Here is a 17,870-nt window from a genome sequence, read left to right as displayed (position 1 = left end):
CTTTACCACTGAGTGATCTGAGAAGTCCCCTTCATACTCAATACTCTGTTTATAACAATTATTTAATGCTCCCTCTTTATCCCTGAAAGGAAATTCAGTGGTAATACAGCCTACTAAACACATTGTATTTTAAGTCAACATAATACTCTAAATGTAATATAAGGAAGAAATACATATGTATTGCAGTGTATAAATGCTCAGGCATGATGACAGTGGAGGTGATAATGGAACACTTTTAGATGCTTGCACCTACAAATAAACAGAATTCAGCAGCTACAAATGCAGAATAAAGATGGGTTATTGTGAGTATTAATGATGCCAGTACCATGAGCAGCACTATAATGTAGGCAAGATTTTCCCAATATTATGCTAAGGTTATAAATAATGCAAAAATCAATCTACCCTTGATTTATTTCATTTAGTAGTTGCATTCAAAGAAAGTTCAGAGTATTTTTAAAATATTCAAAAAATACTCTACTTAGAAATCAAAGGTAGAGTCTAAGCTCAGAAAAGTATAAAGCTCATCGTTTTCTTGTCTTACATGAATGCACCTGGGGCATTTGAAGTTTGGTGGAATGCAGGAGAATTTTTAATCAGGCTTTATGATATATTGAAAGATGGTCAGCATTCTTGACCTGCTCTAGGTACAACCCTCCAGACTTTAAAACAAAAATGTCTCTGTAGATTTGTAAACTGCCTCTGGGAGAATTACATGTTCTATGAGAACCACTGCTCTAGAATGTTAGAAAAAGACTAGTCTTCACATTATATTCTTTGTTCTATCAAGTCCTTATATTTTATGAGTTTGGCCAAAACTAAGACATGATGAATCATCCATTCAGAGTGTCTCATTTGCCACTGAGAAAATACTTCTATAAAATTATCTCTGTGCTCACGTTTTCAGAAGTTGTACACCTATTGCCAAAGCTGAACTGGTTTCCTAGTTACCTGGCCTATTTGCAATTTTCATAGTCACCTATAAAAATACAGTGATAGGTTCATGGTTTAGGTTTATGTAAGTTAGCATATTGAAAAGCAGAGACATTACTTTGCCAACAAAGGTCCGTCTAGTCAAGGCTATGGTTTTTCCAGCGGTCATGTATGGACGCGAGAGTTGGACTGTGAAGAAGGCTGAGCGCCGAAGAATTGATGCTTTTGAACTGTGCTGTTGGAGAAGACTTGAGAATCCCTTGGACTGCAAGGAGATCCAACCAGTCCATTCTGAAGGAGATCAGCCCTGGGATTTCTTTGGAAGGAATGATGCTAAAGCTGAAACTCCAGTACTTTGGCCACCTCATGCGAAGAGTTGACTCATTGGAAAAGACTGATGCTGGGAGGGATTGAGGGCAGGAGGAGAAGGGGACGACAGAGGATGAGATGGCTGGATGGCATCACTGACTCGATGGACATGAGTCTGGGTGAACTCCAAGAGATGATGATGGACAGGGAGGCCTGGCATGCTGCGATTCATGGAGCCACAAAGAGTCGGACACAACTGAGCAACTGAACTGAACTGAACTGAAGTTCCAACTTGCTCCTCTCTTACTGTAGTTTCTTTTGACCAGATTCTATATTTTGCTGCATTTGTTGTTCTGAGCCTGATTTCTTCATCCACTATGATTCCTCTTTGGAGGAAAAGGTAAAGTGTCATTAGAGATTAGATACTATGAATCTAAACATAAGTTCTCTCCAGTCACATATTAATCAACGGACGTTTTAAATTTCATGTCTTGTTTATGCTATTAAATTAATTCTTTCATATCTTCCAATTACTATTTCCTTCCTTTAATGAGCAAATGCCTGTATTTTGTTTTGTTTTGGCTTATTTTTTCTTTCTCTCTTATAGAGATTAACCATTCCAAGCAGTTGCCCCAGGAGTTTTGCTGAACTGTTACATCAGTGTTGGGAAGCTGATGCCAAGGTATATATATATATATTTGTTGTTATTGTTGTTCTGAAATCTCTCTTGTTTGTCTGGCTTTGAGCTTTTAAAACATGGGATAATCAAATTCATTACAGAGCAAAACCAGGTTGCTGCTCCTTTGAGCCCCAGATTGACTGTGAAGGCTATCTGCTGACATTTGCTTGGCATGAAACCTAAAATCTCATTACTGGCTCTTTCTTACAGCACTCCAGCATTCTTGAGTCAGTAAAAAAGAATTTTGTTCCTTGTTTTTAATCTTCAGTAATAAGTCTTGCACCTTCACATTATATAAATACTAGCACACCATGCTTATTATAAGCCGGGCACTGTTCTCAACACTCTATCAACTGCTTTATTTCTCAGAATATCTCTGTGAACTGGGTATTGTTATTGTCCTCATTTTACACATGAAGAACCAAGGCACGGTTAAGAGGTGAGGTCAAGGCCACCCAGCCTGTAAGTGCTGGAGCTGGAGGCTGCGCCCAAGCTGACTGACGCGAGTCCCTGCACTTAACCCCCCCACCACATTGCCTCTACTAGAAGTCCAATGCACCATCCATTGCGCTGCAGAGCCTGACCACCACACTGCCTTTCTAACCAAAGACCAGGCAGAAGTAGCGCTTCTAGAGAAGCTCCATACACTCTTCCCTGTGGAGTTTCAGTGATTTTTTTTAAGCTATCACAATAGAGTTGGAGAAATTCCAAAATTGAGGCTTTCATGTGGTTATCACATTCAAGCACAAATGGCCCATTTCCCTTCCCCGCAAAGACTGGTTTAAAAGACTGTCACATACATACGGAAGTGTTTATAGATAAAATGATAGGCGAGTCTTGGATTTGCTTCAAAATACAGGGAAGGGAAATGAATGATGGTATAGATTAAATAGGATGGGCCGTGATGATTTTTGGAGTGATAAGTATATGGAGGGTGTTCTTTCTACTTTGGTGTATGTTTGGAATTTGCTGTAATAAAAAATTTTTAAATAAAAAAAGATCCTCACAGATGAAATATCAGAATGAGAGAGAGAGACTCGAGATAAGAACTAAAATTTTTAAGTTTAAATTTCTGCAGTCCTTCATGGAAATAAGTGTATCACAAACTGACCTTTTAAAGATAGATCTAGAAAGGAAAATAAAAAAGACTTGAGAATGGAATTTCTTCCTTAATTTAAACTCAGTCCCTATATGACTTTCAAGAAGAATGAATAATGTACACAGCCATTCCCTTCATCTCCTCAGGGGAGGTTTCAGGACCCCCGTAGAATCCATGGATGCTCAAGTCCCTTATATATCAGGGGTGATTCAGTCGCGACCCTTCCCTTCACCCCAACTGTGGTTACACTTCCTCACATTCAACAACCAACTTGAACTCTGGCTGATTGAATCCATGGATACGGAAAGCTGTGGTTTGTCTAGGCAAAATAACTCAGAAACACTTGGTGAGTATGGGAATCGTGTTAGTATCACACAATTCAGGGTGAACCATAAGTAAAGCACACTGTTCCATTCCACAAGTGAGAACAACTGAACTCCGAGCACATCAGTGAGGCCAGTAGCGCAGCAACAGACACAGAACCAAGACACCCCTTCTGCCCAGCCTGTGCAAATTCACCTTTGCCCTGATAAACCAGCAGGCTCAATCGGCTTTCACTCCTGTTCATCGAACGACCTTCACCCTTTTTAGAGTCCTGTATTTACTTAGTATTTTTTTTTTTAATTAAAAAAATTTTAAACTGTTTAGTACTTTTGTTTAGGATTACTATTGTTTTATGAATTTTTTTGACAAAGTTGATAGGTTTTGAATGGTCTGTCTTGCCCTCTGTGGGCCCTACTTTAGTGTGTGATTTTGCAGAATGTGGGGCTTTTTAAGCATGAAGAGAAATGCCTGCACTTTGCAACTAATCTGGTGGAAATTATAATTGGCTATTTGCAAGATTTCTGTAGAATATTTATTTTATATGATTAAAATACAATCTTTTCATATGCTACCACTTATATATCCATTGTGGCATATTTAGTCATTTTGGTAGTATTTTTCTCTCTAATGCGAAAGTGGAAGTCGCTCAGTTGTACCTGACTCTTTGCAACCCCATGGACTATACTATACAGTCCATGGAATTCTCCAGGCCAGAATACTGGAGTGGGCAGCCTTTTCCTTCTCCAGGGGATCTTCCCAACCCAGGGATCAAACACAGGTCTCCCGCATCACAGGTGGATTCTTTACCAGCTGAGCCACCAGGAAAGCCCAAGAATACTGGAATAGGTAGCTTATCTCTTCTCCAGGGGATCTTCCTGACCCAGGAATCGATCTGGGGTCTCCTGCATTGCAGGTGGATTCTTTAGCAACTTAGCTATCAGGAAAGCCCTTTCTCTCTGATACTCAAATAGAAATTTCACTCGAAATTATTAGTGCTAAATTAGATGAATGCAACTAGATCACTGTAACTGTAATTATATTTCAGTATACAAAGCAGGTTTTTAATTTCTTAATCTGTGACTCTGTACTATATTAATTAAAATTCTAAGAATATTTATGGTATATTAATTAAATGATAGTGTAAACACCTACACAATAAGGACATTAGGTCCAGAGTTGATGCCATGAAGCTGGCATATCTTTTTAACAGGTAGTAAGCTGACGCTTCAGAGAAGGCAGTGGCACCCCACTGCAGTACTCTTGATTGGAAAATCCCGTGGACGGAGGAGCCTGGTGGGCTGCCGTCCATGGGGTCGCTAAGAGTCGGACAAGACTGAGCGACTTCACTTTCACTTTTCACTTTCATGCATTGGAGAAGGAAATGGCAACCCACTCCAGTGTTCTTGCCTGGAGAATCCCAGGGATGGGGGAACCTGGTGGGCTGCCGTCTATGGGGTTGCACAGAGTCGGACACGACTGAAGCGACTTAGCAGCAGCAGCAGCAGCAGCAAGCTGACACTTCTTTAATATCAGAGGAGTCTTGTCTTCTAGCACTGTGAAGTATGAATAAGGTTTAGATCAGTTTTTTTTTGTTTCCTAAATTCATGGCATTTTATTCTAATACAACTAACATATATGCCCTCTATATTTGATTTGATTATGCCTCCAGCTCACATTTCTAAGTCATTGCTCTCTCCTCTAGACATACCTTACACACCTTCTTTATTCCTGAAACATGTTCTTTTCCTTCTTTTCTTTCCCCTCCTGATTACTTCATCATCAAGCCTTCCCCAGTTATTGTTTCCCCTGCCCATACTAAGTACTCCTTTTCCTGAACCACAGTCTGGGCTACTGCCTCATTTTGTGCTGTTGCATTTTAAAAAGCATCTTGTCTTCCTAAATGGATTGAAGGCTCCACGAGGAAATAGAGTTACTTTTCTTTGTTTCCCTATAGCATCTCCTGTAAATTTAGCAAGTAGATGTACAATTTGTTGTTGACTAAAGCAGCCAGACCAAGGTTTATTTCCTGAGAGGCCATGTTTTAGTTTTCTGGCTAGAAGGAAGGAAGGATTAGTCGTTCAATCGTGTCTGACTCTTTGCGACCCCATGAACTGGGGCTTGCCAGGCTCTTCCGTCCATGAAATTCTCCAGGCAAGAATACTGGAGTGGGTTGCAATTTCCTTTTCCAGGAGATCTTCCCAACCCAGAGATTGAACTCAGGTCTCCTGCACTTCAGGCAGACTCTACCATCTGAGCCACCAGGGGAGCTCTTCTCTGGCTAGAAGTATATAGCAATTCAAACAGAAGTTGGTCCCAGTCCTATGCACATAGATACAGCAGTAGTTGGTAAAAATATATTTTAATTATTTTTATTTTCAGTCCTTAGATTCTAGAGTATTAAGACAGATTAAAATGTTCAGCTCACCTGTAGAAATATGTTCTTTTGCAACAAGGAGGTAGATGTGTACAAGAGAAAAAACTGCTCCTGTATTAGATAAATGTTGGGTCATTCCAATGGCTTTGATCAGATGCTCAAAAAAAACCTTTTTTTTTTTTTAAGAAAAGAAGAAAGTAAAGGTGAATATTAGTTCAAGTTCTAAAATGACATTTCTAAAAAAGGACAAAGCAATAGGTAAAGCTCCAAGTTTGATAGGAAGTAATATCTTACTCTCATGTGATAAAATATTTTGAAGGATTTAAGAGAATAGACCCTGGTTCTGTAACTTGCTACCTGTGTGATACTGGGAAATTCATATTTTTCTGAGACTGATCTTCCTTACCTATAATATGAAGATAACAAATAATGTATACAGATGCTTAATAAATGGTTCTGGTTGTGCCTTTTTAAGTAGGCGGAGCCTACATAATACATAAAAGGAAGCTAAGCCCCTTTGGAGGAAGATCCTAGACCACATGTTGTATTCTGTGATCAAAATACTCATGAAATATTAACATATGATTCTACATTGCTGCTATGTTCTGAATGTTCACTTTGATAATTTCCATCTGGGAGCATATTCTAAATATGAAATAAAGATTTTTCCAGGGTTACTTGCCATCCAATTACAAAAAATGTTTTACCTTGTCTCAAGAATGATTAAGTGTAGGGAAAAATATTATTCTTTGAAAATTTGTCAGCTCCTCCTGCTTCTTTTCCATGAAAAATGAAAATCCTATATGTATTATATAATTAGCTCCTGTACAAACAAAACATTTTTCCTGTTGCTACCTGACACATGGATGGAGAAATTAAAATGGAAACACATTCAAAGAAGACAAATGTAATTTTTTCAAATTTCCAACTTAAGGCACTTTTTGCTTATTACAAGGCTTAATGTACCATCAGTGACATTAGGCTACCTACACCCTTTTTTTAAACACACACACACACACACACACCCCCCCTTGAAAGAGGACAATAACGGCAGAACTCAGAATAAATATTCCAGTTTTATATCCCTAAGAAAAAATTACCTTGCTTAATGTAGGAAACACTCAAGTCCTAAGAGCAAGCCACCTCAACATTCTTTCTTCTTGTTTTTGTGCTCCTAAATTAAAATGCATGTTTTAATTGCTGCAACTGTAATTTGTTCAGAAATGGTATAATTATGAGGCGTGATGAAGAGAGAATGTGCATCACCCTTTTATTATCTTTCCCCGCTTGTGCTTTAACCTTTTGTCTCCACCTTGGCTAGAGTCTAAAGAGATAGACTAGGGTAGTTTTTGCTAGCTAAAGAAATACACCTAACCACTGCTTTTTCAATTTCTGGTAAACAGTACCTGAGAGTTTCCCAGCACCAAAGCTAGTTATATTGTGGAATAACCATTGAGAACAGTGAAGTTATGATGGCTTTAAAATTGGGGAGTTTTTTCTCTGAGCAACTGGTTTAGGAAATTGTATAAGTTCTGCTAGATTGATAAGTAATTTTCCTCCAACAGTTTATTATAAAATTTTTCAAACATACGGAAAAGTTGAAAGAATTTTGCAGTGAGCACTGGTATACCCATCACCCTGTGTGCATGCGTGCATGCCAAGTCGTTTCATTCGTGTCCGACTCTGCGACAGTATGGACTGTAGCCCACCAGGCTCCTCTGTCCATGGGATTCTCCAGGCAAGAATACTGGAGTGGGGTCCCATGCCCTCCTCCAGGGGATCTTCCTGACCCAGGGATCAAACCCATGTTTCTATGTCTCCTGCATTGGCAGACACGTTCTTTACCACCAGCACCACCTAGGAAGACCCCTATCACCCAGACCCTACCATTAACTTTTACTATGCTTGCTTTATCACGTAGATGATTTTTTAAAAGACTTAACTGTTTCCTTTCAGGAGTCTTTAAACATACCCCAAAGAGAACTAATTCGTACTTTCCTTACCTGGAAAAATAATGTAATCATTCCAATCTTAGACAACACAATAGAAAAATGACATCTGAGCCTATTATGAATAATTGATTGAAAATAAGTATGGTTCCTATGCAGTCTGACAGTTGTGAAAGAACAAAATCAGGATATTACATCGTATCTTATTTTGTTGTGGTGATTTGACCTTATTACTATGCTTGTGGATATTTCTCTTAAAGATCTACTTTCCTAAGTCCCAACAAGTGATTATTTTTTTCTTCTTCAGAAACGGCCTTCTTTCAAGCAAATCATTTCAATCCTGGAGTCCATGTCACTCGATTCGAAGCTTTCTGACCAGTGTAATTCATTCCTGCACAACAAAGCAGAATGGAGGTAGGTGCCTCCCACCTCAGTTTACATCATCTGGCTTCAAGGAATTGTGGGTGACTAGCTTCGGACACGAAGAGAACCTGGGAACTTGATGACAGTCCCAATCTCTTAGAAATTGGGGCTTTTTTGTGTGTTTTTCAAAATTAAAAAATTTTGGAGATTGAATAAGCTCTCCCTCTCATATGTAAGCAGTGTTCCTCTAAGCATGTTGCTTTATCATATATCTAAGTATTTAGGAAGAATATTGAAGCAGTATCTTCTGAGACAAAAGGCAGTTAGCAGACATTCCTTCTGTATACACTCGCTGTTAGGAAACTGGCCTCTGTGCAGTGAGAAATAAAAATACTGTCTGCTTGGAAATAGGCAGAGTACTTTTTCTGTTGATGGGAGAGGTAGGGAGACTGTAAAAACACTTTTAAAATAAAACTTTCAATGTTATAAATCCTATTACATTTTGTCAAATGTAAACAAACTTAGTAATGGGAGAACTGTATTGTGTGAGGGGAAGAACTAAGCCAGAGATGAGACATTTGAGCCAGGTCACATGATGTACAAATATAAATAGCATGTTTGGGCTCTGACGTTATTTCTCCCTGACTCAGCAGAGATTTCAGTAACTCACCCCTGCTCTTGATAGCTATGGGTAGTAACATGACGCCTCACGCCACCTGCCGGTAGCAAATGAATACTACAGGCACTTTAAAAGGACGGAGTTGTTTAGTCCTGTGATCGCACATTTCTTTGGGCTTTCTGTTTGGTGTTTTACAATAACCTTCTTTATTTTTTATTCTTGAAGAATCTCTAGGATTGGTGAGTTAAAATGAATTTTTACTTAGTAGTACAAAAGTAATACTGTTTGCTAGAGTCTAGGTATGACGGACTTTGTTCTGGGCTCAAAAAATTAACAAAACATGTTAGTAATATTTGTTTCCTACAGTAAGAGATCAGCACACATCTAATCAGATCACTTTCCTTAAATCAGTATAAGGAGCTCCCATAACTCTAGGACAAAGGCCAAAAAACAAGATTCACGACACCCTCTGTGCTCTTGCTTTATCTTGAGTATCATTCTATCCTTTAATTTTTGGCTTTGGTCCTTCAACACGTGTCTATTTCTCCCTCATACAGAATCCTTTCAAATGCCGTTTCTTCTGTATAAAATTTATCCCATTTCGGCAGCATACCAGCCCTGATGCCCAAACCCAACTTGGCTCTGACTCATATTGCTTCAGATAGTAGATGAAAACAGCTGTCCTTCAAGCAAGTGTGTCCTGACCCCAGACCCACTGAGGTTCCACTTTATGTGCCCTGAGAGTGTCTCCTTCATACCCTCTATTGAAATTAATAAGTAGTTCTGCAGTCTGTTGTTTAATAATGGCGTGTCTTGCTGGCTAACATGTAAGAGGGTCAGATCATCTCTTCTGTTCATCTGTGTAACTGCAGTATCTAGAACATGTCTTGAACGCTGCGGTTGCTCAACAAATACTTGGAGAAGGAAATACCATAGTTCAGTTCAGTTCAGTCGCTCAGTCGTGTCCGACTCTTTGCGACCCCATGAATCGCAGTACGCCAGGCCTCCCTGTCCATCACCAACTCCCGGAGTTCACTCAAACATTGTAGTAATAATATTAAAAGACATCGCCATATTACACAAGAGGATAGAAACATGTAAGTTGATTTGTTTGCTTTGATAGATGTGCTTCTTACATTCATTCATTCAGATACTCATTAAACCTTTGCTGGGAAAAGATGTTCTTTAGGTATGGGCTCTGGTGATGAGCAGAAGAGTAACAGTGCACTTGGAATTTAATATTAGATTACTAAATACGAATATACAAATAACTTTTTCATTACTATTTTGATAAATATTATGACAGGACAGTGCTGGATGTCTGAGACTATAAAACCGTGAAATCTAATCTGGTCTGAGGGTTTAATAAAGGTATTCCCTGAGGAACTGCTGTTTGATCTGTTAGCCAAAGGATTAGTAGGATTTTAATACTACTATTAATATCCATGAGCTAGGGAGCCTTTAAAGTATGTCAACACAACCAGAAAATAGGGGAGAAGTTGGTAAGTTTTCTGTATTAAAATGCAAAACCTCCATAAGACCAAAAGCAATACCCACCATCAATAAATTTCCTAGACAAATGCCATACTGTTACAGCTTTTTTTCCTAGTTGATATATCAGTTGTTCTAAAAGTTTCTAGTCTCAGGACTCCATTACACTCTGAAAAAATCATTGAGGACTCCAAAGGGCTTTTGTTTGAATGAGTTACATCTGTCAGTATTTACCACATTCAAAATCAAAACTGAGAAAAAAAGCAATAATTAATCCTGCTTCTGCATTCAGCTTCTGGTGCTGCCCCATGTCAGGAAGCATGTGGAAAAGTTAATACACTTGTGAGAATGAGAGTGGAAGGGTAGATCATGCCTTAATGTTATTCTGAAAATGAGTCTAACTTTGGAAAAGCTCTCATAAGTCCCCAGATTACACTTGGAAAACTACCACTTCTGTCTTTAAAATAACATTTTAATTAAAATATCACACTAAAGGACCTGAAATGGCATTTCGCAAAAAAAGAAGTCAAAGGGTCGATAAACACGTGAAAAGTATTCAACCTCATGTAGCAGCCAAATAAAAGGGAACACAATTTATTCATCAGGTTGGCAAAAATTCATATCAAGGAAATACCTGGTGTTGTAAACTTCCTCACTCTTTGCTGGGGGAGAAATACCTTTCTGGAAGAGTTTGACTGCATAGATCAGACACCTCTCCTAAGAAAATAAGTGAGAATGTGTGGACATGGGTTTATCACAGCCTTTAGAACTGTAAAACTGGAAGTGAGCTTCGAGTGAAACAAGATTGATTTGGGTTTTTGTGTGTGTGGTTTTTATGACTTAAAAAATTATGATAGCTCCATACATAAAACAGTGTTGAGTTTTATATACAGGTCTGATAAATGATTTTTTTTTTTTTGCTAGGGAAGTGATTTTTATTTTTATTTTTTTTTTTTAATTTAATTTTATTTTAAAACTTTACATAATTGTATTAGTTTTGCCAAATATCAAAATGAATCGGCCACAGGTATACATGTGTTCCCCATCCTGAACCCTCCTCCCTCCTGCCTCCCCATACCATCCCTCTGGGTCGTCCCAGTGCACTAGCCCCAAGCATCCAGTATCGTGCATCGAACCTGGACTGGCAACTCGTTTCTTACATGATATTTTACATGTTTCAATGTCATTCTCCCAAATCTTCCCACCCTCTCCCTCTCCCACAGAGTCCATAAGACTGTTCTGATAAATGATTTTAAAATCAATGCTATAGTCCAGTATGTTCAGAATGATTTCATTTATTCTAAAATAAAAAACATATTTACATGTACATATATGTGCACATGGAAAAAAGTAGAAAAAGTTCAATATTATCTTTTTTTCTACAATTACCCTGGATTAGTTGAATAAGAAATATTTTTTAATGCTTCAAGCTAAAAAGATGAGAGAAATAAAATTGGTAATATATTAATGTATTTTAATAAAAGGCAAACAGTTGCCCAGAGGGCTTCCTCATTGACTCTCTTTCAGGAGCTCGTTAATCCTGAGAGCTGGAGAAGGGATATATATCTTTACCAGAAACACAAAACTACACTTTAAGAGGCAGCAGAGCTGTTTTCATTGAATTTGGCAATTGATTAAAACCGTGGGGAATAATAATACTAATGAGTAACAATAATGAACACGGCTATTATTACATTCTTAACCCGATGCTTGTACTTCATTTGGATTATCTTTTTAAATCCACACAGCAACCCTAACTTACATCACAGGTGCAAGAACCAAGACATGGACAGGTGGGGCAACCCGCCTGAGGTCACGCATGTGAGACAGGACCAGTGCTGGAAACCAGGGGGCCGGGCCCCAGGGGCCTGCATGGTCACACTGTGTGGTGCTGTCCCCGCCCTTGTGGCCATTGTCAGCTCGTTAGCGTGCAGCGTCCACTTGACTGATTCCCGTTTAACGACGAGAAGCATCACAGGGCATGATGGGCTTAGGTGATGACTAAGGGGAAACAACGACCCCACTCAGTGTGCCAAGGGTTGAAAAGAAGAAAATGTTTCTTCAGGTCACCTGGACATTTCAACGGACTGCTCCTCTCCTTCCTCTGACTTCTATTTGGTGCCTGAAACCGTGCGTCTAGGGTCCAAAGTATGTGTAGGAAGTTACGAGTCTCAGTGAAGTTGGACTCCTGTCCTGCTCTGGTGTTTCTGGCAAATTCTTGTTTGCTAATGGAGCTTCCTCTACGCCTAAACCAGTTGAAACATTGAGTCTTAGAAAATTAAATGATTATTCTGAAAATTCTTTTTAAGACTAGGTTATTAAAAACCACATCAACTATGCCCTTTCCTTTAACCTAATACATGATAGGAAAGAAATCTAGTGTCTAGTGAGCCTTTCCTGTTCATCACATGCTCCTCTTGTTTCTCCTCCTATGATTAGCAACAGTGGCCACCAACATAAGGACAGAAAGCGTGGTCCTCTTGGTCACGTTTTCAGTTCTCATTGCCCCGTGTGATTGTCTGCACGCCTGTGGTCACCTGCACTGAATGAGCTCCGTGGTGCTTGGTAGACAGTTCAGGTCCCTGTCTCTTAGCAAAACACTCTGGTGGCTGCACTCTTCCTCAGTGATCAAAATACTCACTCTAGCACACCTTCATAAAAACAAAATGCAGGGATTTCCTTGGTGGTCCAGTTGCTAAGACTCCGAGCTCCCAATGCAGGGGGCCTGGGTTCCATCCCTGGTGAGGGAACTAGATCCCACATGCCCCAACTAAGATCTGGCACAGCCAAATATTTTCTTAAAAAACACAAAGATTTTAATCATTTAATATATAATACTAAACGTAATTCAGTTCAGTTCAGTCGCTCAGTCATGTCCGTCTCTTTGCGACCCCACGAATCGCAGCACGTATCTATTTATCTTGTAATGTATATAATATAGCTGCTTTTATGAATTGATCTTTTATTTCGAAGTAAGTTTCTATTAAAAGAAGATAATTATAGTTCATTGCCTGTTTCTGACAGAGGGAAAACTGATACTGGTTGAAGTCAACCTTAGTTGGATTCGGTTTAAGAGAAAAACCATAATTTCCATCAACTTGAAACATACAAACTTTATTTTCAGAACAGAGAGATTATATAAGTGCATCAACCAAAGCATTTGATGCAAAACAATACATCAAGAAAAACAGAGGGGACAGCCAGAGGAGCAGCTGTTTTGTGTTGCCCTCCAGATTGGGGTTACATCTCTTATGGCATAAGATCGTTGCTGTCAGGATCCTGGGGTTTCTGGGAAAGCCGTGTATGGGAGCTGACCCTGAAGACACAGACTGAGGAGGCCTACTTATTCGGTGTTTTTCTGCAGCAGCTCTCAGCTTACCTAGCTTACTTAACTGTTGATCTGTTTTCCAGAAGGGCTCAAAATCAGAGTGGGCTCCCAGAGCTGTAACTTGAGATGAATCCTAGGCTTAACTTACAAGTGAAATCAAATGTGCTGGCCATTTTACCCTCTTTAGAAAGGACATCAGTGAGCTCAGCCCTCCGGGCAGCAGCCAGGCCCCTGCCATCTCCCAGAGCCCCATGTGCCCAGCTCTGCGCCGCCTTTCTCATCCTCTCATTTACTGAAGATGGCTCATTCTTTCTTTCCTTTTTGTTGCTTAAGTTTAACCTAAGATCTTCTACACTGAGTTTTTTTTTTTTTCCTCAGTCCTCCATTTGAAAAATAAAAACATTTATGAATGGGCGTAATATTATGTCTGAAATACAAAATAAAATTTGGATTTTATGATACAGTCATAATTCTGAAAGACTGTCGATTTGCTGCCTTTCTTTAGGGACTATAATGTGACTTACATGGTTTTATAACTTTCAGATGGCACCACTAAAAGGGACAGAGGGTTGACAACAGATGCTTTTACACTTACTTTCCTGGTGTCCCTTGCTCTGCAGACAGCCTGGAAAGTAAAATGTGTGACCCAAGTCCAGATCCACTTCAGCAGCTGTTCCCTGAGTTGGATTTGGTCAATTGATAGCCACAACTTTTTGTTTTCATGTGTTTACTTCTCATCTATTCTGATTCTCCCTGGACATAAAAAGGCAGACTTGGGCTGCATACATCTTATTAACTTTGATCTGGGAGCTTCAGACTTCTGTAGTCAAGACCTCAATTGTCAGACCAAATCCCACAGTCTGACATAAAGGTGTGTCTCAGGGCACCTAGAAGCAGCTTTTGGCCCAGCAGTCCCTCTTCCCAGTCCCTTCCTCATTCTGCGTCCCCCTCTCCCCTTTCCTCCCTCTCCCTGTCTCTCCTTGCTCTCGGTCTCTCATTACTGCTGCTTTTCTCACAAGGTCTGCAGAAACTCACGGGGAAGACCTTCCATAAGTTTAGACCTAAGCACGACAGTAGCCCTGAAGGAGAAAAAACTTACACTGGGCCATCTTACCAGCTTTAACTTGTGTCAAGGACAGGTTTCTATAACTGGACATATTGTTCCAGGTGGTGAGGCGGGTCAGCCCATAGAGTCTGGGAGGGAACTAACTTGCTTTTAAAATTATTAGAGTTAAAATGAACCTTAGAGTCATCTGATCCAGGATTTCTCACACTTGCCTGATTGTAAAAACACACTCATATCAAATAATGGCAATTCCTAGGCCCTACTCAGCCCTACTCAGTCATGAGCTCTGAGGAAGGGTCTTAGGAATCTATGTTATGTGGTATGTTTTGCTCAGACAATTATTAGGATCAGGCAGGTTGGGGAGTCCCGATAAAAGGTAACCACCACCCCATACAGCTGACGAAACTGAGTCAGGTTAATCTGTAGATTGCTGGCATTACTCAGCCAGTGAATAGGCTAAGGTGAATTTACTAGTGAGGTGACAGTGATCATCTAACCAGAGTGTCATTTTCCCATCTCTCTCTATGCAAAATTAATACCTGTTCCTTGGGGCTGTAATGAATATAAGATGAGCTGATATACAGTAGAGCCAGAGGACCATGAGCATTTATTAAATGGCCAAACCAGGACACCAGTTCCATGGCTCAGGCCCCAGACAGTGGTTCTTCACTGCTTTGAGAAAATATTCCAAACTTATGTTTCCAAGGTAGTTTATATGTTGATTTTGAAGGATATGAAAGATGTCCTATTCTTTGCTAGTGTGTTGTTGTTTAGTCACTAAGTCGTGTTCAACTCTTTGTGACCCGTGAACTTCAGCGCTCTAGGCTTCCTTGTCCTTCACTGTTTCCCAAAGTTTGCTCAAACTCATGTCCATTGAGTCAGTGATGCCATCCAACCATCTCCTCCTCTGCCATCCCCTTCTCCTCTTGCCCCCAGTCTTTCCCAGCATCAGGGTCTTTTCCAATGAGTTGGCTTTTTGCATCAGCTGGCCCAAGTATTGGAACTCAGCTTCAGCATCAGTCCTTCCCATGAACATTCAGGGTTGATTTCCTTTAGGATGGACTGGTTGGATCTCCTCGCTGTTTACTGTTTGGTTTCACAGCACAGGTTTTAGCCTTTTCCTTTGATTAAGCATTGTGATGGACCCCTCAGCACATAACACCTCTTGAGCAAAGTTGAGGTTTAAACCAGTCATGTCCTCCTGCAGGTGTGAAATTGAAGCAACTCTTGAGAGACTGAAGAAACTAGAACGTGACCTCAGCTTTAAAGAGCAGGAGCTCAAAGAACGAGAAAGACGGCTAAAGATGTGGGAGCAAAAGCTGACAGAGCAGTCCAACACCCCGGTGAGTGCTCCCTGCAGGGCTCGCTGACACCTCCCCCCCCTCCCCCGCTCAGGAGATGGCTGAGCATGGCAGCATGGCGCCACCTCCCCTGCCGCCGCCTCACTTGCTGCCTCATGCCTGTAATGGAAGGACCTGCATTTATACTTGAGCGGTGCTTCTTGTCTCTTTTCCATTAACAAAATTCCAGACATTTAGAAGAAAAGCTTATCCTGTTTCTGGCTCTTTCCCTGAGAACTGTTACTCTGTCAGTGTGTTTGTATGTTAGAATTACAAAAATAAAATTCAGTGTATTTTTGCACCATCTGCAGTGTATTTTGCACCATCAGGTCCCCAGAGCCTGTGCCTCGAGGCATTAACTCTTTAGAGTGAGTCTATCAGTAATTCATAAACATTACACCAAGGCAGTTAGCTGTCCGAGAAAGTCATTGATATGTCAGAACTTAACCAGTTTTCCTTCTAAAAGCTAACTTAATGATCTATAAATGACGAGTATTAATATTCCTTACTCAATGTAGGGTCATGATCATGGGCAGCAAAAAAGTGGGAAAATAGTTCTCTCAGGACAAGCTTCAAGTATTTACTCTGCCAAGAAATATCTTGGTTTTTTCCAAATCTTGTATTTGGATTAAGATAAAAATTCTTAAGAACTTCATTGTTTATACACTTAACTTGAGCTTATTTGTTGACATGATATATTAAAGTCTAGTCAAATTTCACCATTCTTTCCTGTTTTATTTTTTCATTACTAAAAAATAAAAATTCTGTATTGCAAAAATATGACATTCAAATAAAAACAAACTACAAATTCGTAAAATTAAATATTTAAGACAGAAATATAGAGAGCTCACAGAAATAACTTAAAAAAAAAACCTAGGAGACCAACAGAAGCATGGGGAAAGACTGTAGGTACATAATTCACAAAAGAAAAGGTACATCTAGCTAATAAACATAAGAAAAGTCACTCTAGAAAACAAGGAGAACATGCATCCCTATTTTAAATAATTTATTATTTAAAGAATTAAGTATAAATTTATCATTGGCTTTTCCAAGGTTTTAAATGGGCGATATATGTCCACCTTAAGATCACAAGAAATAATGATTAAAAGTACACTTGTTATATATTTTAAATTCATGTTTGATAGTTACTTTGGCAATTATACCCCCCAAATACTTAAATGTCCTTCGATTTGTGATCTTCAAAAAACTTTCCTATTTTTAAAAGTCTTAATCTCCATTAAGCAGCCAGTGCCCAACTGCAAAGTATTTAACAGTGTCTAAAGAATAAAATAGTTTGCCTCTTTTTCCGATTTATGTGGAGAAAGAACCTGATATCCAAAAAAGGAAACTACAGTGAAATTAAATGTTTATTATCAGATTTAGCTTTTTAAAAAATGACTTTGGTTATCCAGGGAATCCCAAAGTAAGGAACTGTGTAACAAGTAAACTTACTTGTCATGCGTAACTGTCTTGTGGTATTAAAACAGTACCACATTTTGTAAATTCAGTGAATTTTATCTTGGCTTTCAAGAAAGAAATTAAGGAAAGCTTCCTGTTAGGGTTGAACTGGCAGACTCAGAAAGCATTGTGCTAAGGATCTGCAAGGGAACATTACTTCTCCCAGAACTGATGAGAAGCAAAAATTATGGCCACCTTCTGAAGAGAGTTGTGGGGGCTTTTAAGTACATTGAAATCTTAAGCTATAAAGCGCTGCATGGCTTGACTCTTTCTAAATGTAGCATTGTAAGAAAAAAAAAAACTTTAAAGGACCGCTTAAAGTATGCGTTAGAACCTCTCTTTGGTTTACGGGCATTAGTTTTGCTAAGAAATTATGGGCTGCCTTGCACACATTATTGCTATTAGTAATGCCGCTGTGTAATAAATCACGAAGCACTGAGTGCACAGTAGGCTGCATGCTTGTGTTTTACCTGCAGACAACTTTCCGTGAAGGAGCAGCTCTGAGGGCTGCCATCTAACAATGGGCAGCGTGCAGCACAAT

The 17,870-nt window shown here is 39.5% G+C and overlaps 1 protein-coding gene across 4 annotated transcripts in view; it reads left to right on the top strand.

The window, feature by feature from the left end:
* MAP3K20 (mitogen-activated protein kinase kinase kinase 20) overlaps nt 1-17,870 on the top strand; it is a 166,783-nt gene that overhangs the window by 102,355 nt on the left and 46,558 nt on the right. For all 4 annotated transcript variants that reach the window (XM_010801894.4, XM_005202331.5, NM_001205493.1 and 1 more), the window contains exons 9-11: nt 1,847-1,921; nt 7,972-8,078; nt 15,739-15,874. In XM_010801894.4, the coding sequence (XP_010800196.1) occupies nt 1,847-1,921; nt 7,972-8,078; nt 15,739-15,874 (318 nt within the window). The remainder of the gene's footprint in view (nt 1-1,846; nt 1,922-7,971; nt 8,079-15,738; nt 15,875-17,870) is intronic.

The sequence above is a fragment of the Bos taurus genome, chromosome 2 (genome assembly GCF_002263795.3).
Source record: "Bos taurus isolate L1 Dominette 01449 registration number 42190680 breed Hereford chromosome 2, ARS-UCD2.0, whole genome shotgun sequence".
NCBI lineage: Eukaryota > Metazoa > Chordata > Mammalia > Artiodactyla > Bovidae > Bos > Bos taurus.
This window is presented reverse-complemented; position numbering and strand designations above follow the sequence as displayed.